The sequence below is a fragment of the Lates calcarifer genome, unplaced genomic scaffold (genome assembly GCF_001640805.2).
Source record: "Lates calcarifer isolate ASB-BC8 unplaced genomic scaffold, TLL_Latcal_v3 _unitig_5673_quiver_385, whole genome shotgun sequence".
NCBI classification, from domain to species: domain Eukaryota; kingdom Metazoa; phylum Chordata; class Actinopteri; family Centropomidae; genus Lates; species Lates calcarifer.
In genome coordinates, this window is record NW_026117659.1 from 170848 (window position 1) to 179092 (window position 8245).

General features: G+C 44.7%; 1 protein-coding gene across 1 annotated transcript in view; it reads right to left on the reverse strand.

Moving 5' to 3' along the window:
* The window catches only part of LOC108875504 (storkhead-box protein 2), a 69586-nt gene extending 62612 nt beyond the window's left edge, over nt 1-6974 (reverse strand). Inside the window, exon 1 of the mRNA XM_018664490.2 lies at nt 5478-6974. Within this exon, the coding sequence (XP_018520006.1) occupies nt 5478-5817 (340 nt within the window). The 5' untranslated portion in view covers nt 5818-6974. The remainder of the gene's footprint in view (nt 1-5477) is intronic.
* Nucleotides 6975-8245: the final 1271 nt, after the last annotated feature.

Consider the following 8245-nt stretch of genomic DNA (forward strand, 5'->3'; position numbering starts at 1 on the left):
CATGAGGTCTTGGTTTTGATGGACCACAACCTCCTGCCAGAGAGTAGTGTCTTGAAAGGGTTATGTCCAGGATGGGAGGGATCGGCCATGATCTTTCCTGCTCGGGTCTTGGAGGTGTACAGGTCCTGGAGAGAAGGCAGGTTACAGCCGATCACCTTCTCAGCAGACCGGATGACACGTTGCATTCTGCCTCTGTCCCTGGCAGTAGCAGCAGTGTACCAGATGGTGATGGAGGAAGTGAGGATGGACTCAATGATGGAGGTGTAGAAGTGCACCATCATTGTCCTTGGCAGGTTGAACTTCTTCAACTGCTGCAAGAAGTACATCCTCTGCTGGGCCTTCTTGATCAGGGAGCTGATGTTTAGCTCCCACTTGAGGTCCTGGGCGATGATGGTCCCCAGGGAACGGAAGGACTCCACAGTTCTGACTGGGGAGTCACACAGGATGATGGGAGAGGGTAAAGCTGTGTTCTTCCTGAAGACGACAACTATCTCCACTGTCTTCACAGCGTTGAGCTCCAGGCTGTTTTCACTGCACCACATGACCAGCTGATCAATCTCCCTCCTGTAGGCGGACTCATCCCCGCCAGAGATGAGCCCAATGAGGGTGGTGTCATCAGCAAACGTCAGGAGTTTGACAGACTCCTCCACAGAGAGATCCTCCACAGCCCCACTGGTCCACTACTTTTATGGCAGGTAAACAGGTTTAAAGAGCTTTAATCTCTGCCTGTATGCAGGAATCATGACGTGGTCAGAGTGGCCCAGTGCAGCGCGGGGGACAGCGTGATAAGCGTTGCTTACTGAGGTGTAACAGTGATCCAGAATGTTCTCCTCTCTGGTCGGGCATTTAATTACTATGATTACAGGTGTCTCTGCAGTAACACACAATCTGGCTCACCTCAGTCAGTCCAGTTATCATATCCAACAGAGGTGTTCTTCTAACCTCTCTGCTGTTCACTCATCTCTTCATTAACACACTGTTCAGTGTTTGAGACGAGATGCTGTTTCCTCACATCACTGTCGACCTGCTCATCTCTGAGCTGACTTGCAGGTTTAACCAACCGACTTTGCGTATGCTGACGAGCATGGAAAACATACTTCTCAAAGCAATAAACAGTTCCCCTGGATGTGGCAGCCTCCCCCAAATGTAGCAGACATGTACAGTGGTGATGTTGACATGGACCACCTGTCTACCCAGCTGTCAATGTTTTCCAGCTGTTTTGCAGGCGCACAATAGTATACTATTGTGGCCACCTTCATCATCAGTAAGGTGACAAAGGTGGCTACAATAGCGGACATGCTAGCAGCACAGGGACAAGGCACACAATCCCTCTTTAGCAAAGTAGACGTGCTTCTTCGGCTGTATTTGACTGTGTCCATGTCAAGCGCAACAGCTGAGCAGAGTGGCCAGTGAATAAATGACAATACTAACTGAACATGAAAACAACCTACATTCTGGCTATTTAGGCACAACAGCGAAAAAGTGTGTCCAGAATTTGCTCCTCTCCCCTCTGTATACCGCTCTGGGCAAGCGAACACTGACTATGATGACATCAGCGCTCATTAATCCGCTTGTTATGGCTGCGCAATGGGCTGACTTTCTCCTAATATATATATATTGTTGCTAGGGCTTGGCGATATGGGAAAAAAATCACATCACAATATGATTTTTCATGTCGGTCAATATCGATATATATTACAGTATAAATCAAATCACTATTTCTGTCAAAGTTAAAGTTTCCTTTTTGACATGTGAAGATACCATAAAGTCAATTTTAGGGCTGCCCTCTAAATTCTGACTATTTGATGCATCAGTCAGGAAGACCCTGATTCATCTCACAGAATGTCAGTGGACGAGTTGTTACACTTTTTTTTTTTAGCTGCCTCGCAGTTTAGACACACAGCACTGCAGGAGCATCAGAGCAACAGGCTGTAAACTTTATAACCAGATCTTGTCTTAAAATGACTAAGCCACAAAACTAACTGTGTAGTTAGATACTTGATGAAAACAGAGGGCAGAGCAACAGTGTGAGGCAGGTCTATGTACATAATGGCCAATGGATTTTTGTTCTGGAATGGGAAAACAGATGACAGGCCTTTTCCGGTTTCTCATTTTGGAGTAGGAAAACAGAAAACAAAAAAGAGCCTTTCTCCGATTGTCATTTTGGGACAAGGAAATTGGAAAACAGAACGACTACTATCTTTTCAATTTTGTTTTATGTTAACGCAAGGAAAATTATAAATCTGTCTGTTTTGTTGTATGTGTGTATGAAGTTGTAGAGAGGGTTTTTGTCAGGTTTTATAAAGTATTTTTTATTTTGCATGTTCAGAAATTCAGTTTTTCTTTTTGTTGCCTCGGGGCAATGTTGTGTGAAAAGGGGTACTTTTTGAACAGTGTGTTTGAATGCACTAATACATTATTTCATGTATTTGTGCACAAAATGAAATGTGTGCAGTAAAGGATTAATTCAGAGTTACATGACTTTTCATGAGGACTGTTATCAGTCATAGTGAAGAACTGGACAACAGCACAACAGATGAGTTCAGTCATTACTACTCATCACAATCCAACAGACAATCTGTGAGCAACAAGAAAATAGGACTGAGGGTGATAAGTCAAATAAATTTGATTGATTAATTGATTAATGTGAACTTCTGATTTTGTACAATAATTAAAATGTCTTCATGATGAAGACAAGAAGAAGAAGAGTCACTTAACAGTTACCTTTAGTCAGACAGCCAGGAGACTGCTGGTTACATTAGCTGTTGGTTATCACAGCCTGTGTTGGGCAGTAACACATACTGTGACACATACAGTAACACATACAACACACATAACAAATGTCTGCATGTACAGTGTGTACAGTCACCAGGACTGTCCTCACCTGTGACTGACAACATTATTCATTCATCATCTGGACCTGACAACCACCATCAGCTGTGGTGTCTCCATCATCATCAGAAGGTGGAGAGACAAACATCACTGAGTTTATATTAAACATTAACACAAGGAACTGCAGGGAAAATTAAAGTTTGGCATTTAAAAAACCATCCATCACACAGTGGGGGCTACTCCAGAGAACTTTCAGTGGGGGGCCAAAGTGGAGCACCCCCACATCTGAGCATGAGAATAATTATAAATTATATATTATTATTAACAGTTCAAAGTGTTTGTTCAGTGCCAGAAATGTCACATAACCAGTGGATAGTAAACAACCAGCAGGTGTTTGGTGTAAACCCTGACTGATCCATGTAGATTATTAAACCTCAGATATCCTGTCAGTGGAAACAAAACCATGTGGACAAATATCTGTGCAATGAGCCAACAAGTACAGTTATTAATAAGGATGGGCATTTTAATTACTTTCTGAAGTCAATCAATCAAGCCATTTTAAGTCGATTAGTTGTGATGTCATCGTTAACATATACCCTCCATCCAAACCATTAAAACATTTTTAATGGATCTTCAGTAATAAGGGAAACAAGCTGAGCAAACAACCACTCTCAACATCCCGTGTCCATGTCGCAGTGAAACATAAAAATCTAACAAGCTGAGCATCTAGAAACAACTTGAGTTAACATTAGCAGCAGCTCAGTTAACAGCCCTCAGGCCCTATTAAACTACTACGACGTCTGTTCCAGGCTTTTGCTTGCACCATACAAAGCGAGATGCAGCAGAGATGCAGCACTGGGCAGAAGCAGTACCATAAATATTAGTTCCATGTCTCTATGAAGTAACATAAATCTCCTCCCACCTCTACCTGATTAAAAATTAGTCAAATAAAAATTAGTCAACTCTTAAAAATAGATGTTGACTGTTTACCATGTCGATTAATTGACTAATCGATTATTCATGCACATCCCCAGTTATTAAAGACATCACATCATGTCAGTCACTACCCCTTTGTTATTAACTCACAACATTAGAATTAGTTTAAAAAAAAAAAAAAAAAAAAACTACTCTCTGCCTGCTGTTTGTTTTACTGTTTTTCTACCTGACTCTGTTTCGCCTGTTATACCTGTACCTGTCATTAAAGATACAGTTGGTAAACTAACAGTTTACTTAATTTCCCTGAGGGAGTCATCCCAAAGGGATCAATAAAGTCTTGTCTAAGTCTAATGTCTAAGTTCAGCTTTCTGTCCTGGCTGGACCAGTCCATCCTCATTATCCAAAAACCAGTTTTGCTTTATTGATGCGTCTCTTTAACCTGTGTGTGGATAATCTGTCAGTGCAATCAAATACCTGTGGAACAGGGTTAGTAATTCTCTCATTAACCTCCTGATGTACAGGTAATCAGATTATGTTTTTCTTCAACAGTTTTTCAGGGTCTGTTCACGGCTCAGATTCTGAGAAATATTATGACACCTGTCTCCTCCTGTTTGGTATTTCTCTGTGTGATCAGATTAAATATTTAAGACATTACATAACCAATTATCTATCAACTGATGAGGACTTTTACAGTCTGTACACACAAATACATCAGCTTGTAAATGTGTTTTCGTGATCAACTATTCTGCCAATTATGTTACCAATTAGTAAATGAATGGTTTCATCTATAAAATATCAGAGGACAGTGATGTGCCCGTCTCAGAGACACTCAGAGTCCAAGGTAAAGTCGTCAGGAGTCCACAGCCCAGAGGACATATGTGATATAAAATAGAACAGCAGAAAATCTTCCTCTTTAAGAGGCTGAAGACAGAAAGTTAAGACATCTCTGCTCAGGAACATGACACTAGTGAATCATCAAAACAGCTGCTACGATTCTTCTGTCAAACAACTAACTAACTAATCAAGTAATCCCTGCAGCTCTAGTCTGATGACCCGGCTCTGACCACCAAGAAACGCTGCAGGAGAAGGGAGTGGACCAACCACAGAAGGTAAGTTCAGCTCATAGGGGCTCAAGTAAGACCAGCATCTTGTCCTGTTGCTGACAGTGAAGGCATCCAGTGTATGGTTTAGCCTGTTAGCTGGTGCAGCCATGAGGGTTAGTGGACCAACAACAAATCACTTCAACAGCTCTGCTTGTGCCCTGGCAGTTTGATGAAAAGTTATCTGTTCAAGTTCTACTTTTACATCTCTAACAGGTGGTACAACACTGCCCACCTTTGTATTTAGTCACATGTTTCCCTGTGGATTATTTGAAGAGGTCTTGTTCTGAACATGTGCAGAAAGAAAACACGTGGAAGGAACTGTGAGAAAGCAGTAGCTAAATGAAATGATGTGCTCCACGTCAGAGACTGATCTTCCAGCTCTGAGATTTACCACTGTTATTATCTATTATACAGCTGTACAACGTGGCACACTGATCTGAGCCAGAGACAGTGCAACAGCCTGTGATAGTGATGATGATGATGATGATGAAGGTGGTGATGAGCAGCTTCACTGTCTAGGAGCTGAATGCAAATAACACTGTCTCACAGCATACCACCAGCCTGGGGACAGGAACGGGCCTAACCCTAAGCACACGGGGGCCTTACCCAGATATTTGATGGTGAATCCCCGCGGCGGGTTCAGGGATCTCCGCATCCATCCCTCCCTCAGCACCTCCAAGTGGTCCTCCTTCCCCTGGATCAGCAGCACATGCTCGTCTATCCAGCCCAGGAAGAAGGTCTCAGACACGGCCTCGGTAATCCGCTGGTTCCACATGTGCTGCTGGGTGTTTTCTGCTTTGAAATCGGCAAAAATCTCGTAGCCGGTGTGGTGCCGGGGCAGCTCGTCGCTCTCCGACACCCCAGCCACCCCCACTGCCTCCCCGGCCCCGACCCTTGTCAGCACTATAGCCAGGGAGTGTGGCGCTATCTGCAGGAAAGACTCCATTATCTTATCGGCCTTTACTGTCTGTGGAAAACAGAGTAGTCATCATATTAACCGGTGTGAGACACCGCGCGGCTCGGAGGGAATAACACCGTCCATGTTAGCTCTCAGGGTGTGTAGCGACAGGCTGTGCTCTGCACACTACCGCTGTGTTTCTATGAAGCTAGCCCGCTAGCTCCCAGCCTTACATCAGACCCATCCCCACACCTTCAGCTTCGTCTTCCTCTGTGGACGTATAGAAAGTCCCGTTGCCGGTCCCGGTGTTTTCTGTGGATTCACGTGGAGCGTTGTCCGCCACAGTCGAGAGCTGACATCGGTGATTTTCGGTGTAAACCTCGTAGTTACGTGAGGTACCAGGGACCGCAGCTAGCTAGCCGGAAGCTAACGCGTTAATGAATTCACCCAGGCAACAGATGCGGCCAGCCCCCTCCTGTCGTCGCCGTGCAGCAGCCCGGTCTCGAGGGACACACCTGTGTGCTTTTCTCCGCCGTTCAGGCTCCGCGACGAGGCGAGACGCTTGCAGCTGTGCGAGAACCGTGTCGTGTCGGTAGGCTGGCACGGTCCGGTCCGGTGTAGGAGAGGTGCGGGATGCAGCACGGTCTCCTCCAGGTACGGTGATGAAGACAGCGTCGGTAACGGAGCTGCGTCAAGGAGCGGAAACAACAATTACGGGAAAACTTTCAAATTAAAACTAATTAAAACATTCACAAGGAGCCGGGTCAGGAATTCATCTACATCACAGGCAGTCCTCTCTTTTGCTAAGCAACGGGGAAAGAATCCTTTTGCCGAATCCAGCCATGAAAAGATTCCACTCCTGTTTCATCACATGCACCCTGAGGAGATTTTACTATGATTTTCCAAAAATCATGGAACCTGTTTTCTTCTCTGAATGCCCTGACGATGGAGGCCACTGAGAACCTGCTTAAATTTGGTTGCACATGTTGTCTTGCTTCTCTCATAGTCATGCCATGAATCAGAATGTGATTTATGATCATATACATAAACAAATAAATTCTAGTTAATGCAGTATTTTAAAAAAGCACCACTAGAGGTCTCTATTAAATCTCTTTTTTGTAATATAATTATTGTATGAACTCTGCAGTGCCTTATTTATGTTGTATTTATTATTTATTCTATGTCACTTGTTCACAATTTTTATTCTGTGAGTAGTTAAATCTTATATTTTGTGTAGGCCATTTATATTGTTTTTTTTAATTATCGTTTATTCATTTCTAATTTATTCTGTTGTTTTCTTAAAATAAAGGAAAATGTAAAAGACAAAGCTGTTCAGTTTCTTATGTTAGTGTATGTAAATTGGCAGTGGAATTTACTGTGATGCAGGGGGGGCGCCACCTAAAATCTTGCCTCGGGCGCCAAATTCATCAGGGCCTGGACTGAGTGGAGGGCTGGGACCTGGGCGCCAGTCCGGTAAGATGGCAGCATTCTTAATGAACCGTTCTTTTAAAGGTGCCCTCAAGGCTCTGAGTCGCACCTGCCCCTCTCTCTCCTCCTCTCCTGAACCTGTGAGGCAGGAAGAACCAGGTCAGACCGGTCCAGTTAGAGGACAGCTGAGGACAAACATCATGCTGACTCACCTGAGCTGTGAGAGAGGATTCTGCAGGTCCAGCAGCTGCAGCCTGTGTGATGTCACAGCCTGTGTCAGCATGTCTGGACTCACCTGAGTGTGGCACTGACTCTCTGTCCTGACACAAACACCACAGGTCAACTGTTACTCATTTTATACACCTGTTCACTGATACCTGTTCGGTTATTCATTCAACTCTGAACATGCATCTTGTTTAGATGTTAACGTCATTTTACATTTGTCACTGTACAGTAATGTAGTTATAGACAGGAGCCCACAGCCACCAGCCAAGTCTGAGTCTGAGCACACATTTTCTGGGACACGAGGGTCCCAGACCACAGAGACAGAACCAATCAAAAGATTAACCAGCAGTCCAGGTCAGGAAACCCAGGACCATTGGGCAAACACTCTTTTGCTGCTGTGGCAGTGAGAAACCGCCCCACATAGTTCAGAGGCCCTGGTGAGTTCTGTCCCAGGTGTCCTCTCTCAGCCTCTCTCCCCTCATGTTTCAGAGGAGGAGAGTCAGGGACCAATAACAGTGTCACCAAGCACTCCCACTTGTCCCCAAATAAAGCTTGCATTCTCGCAGCCAGGCCCAGGGCCAAGGGCAGAATGTTTTCCCCAAAACAAAATAAAAACAAACTCATGTCGTGCCCTGACTGTACCCACTGGGGGAGCTCTCGCTCCACTGGGTGCAGACATCTCCCCCTCAGATCCCGGAGGTGACCTCTCTCGCTGCCCAGGCAGACAGGTGGCGCACATGTGCAGTGCACCCGTGGATTATGTCCACTATCTCTCAGGTGTACAAACTACAGTTCGCTATGAAACCACCCAGTTTCAATGGTG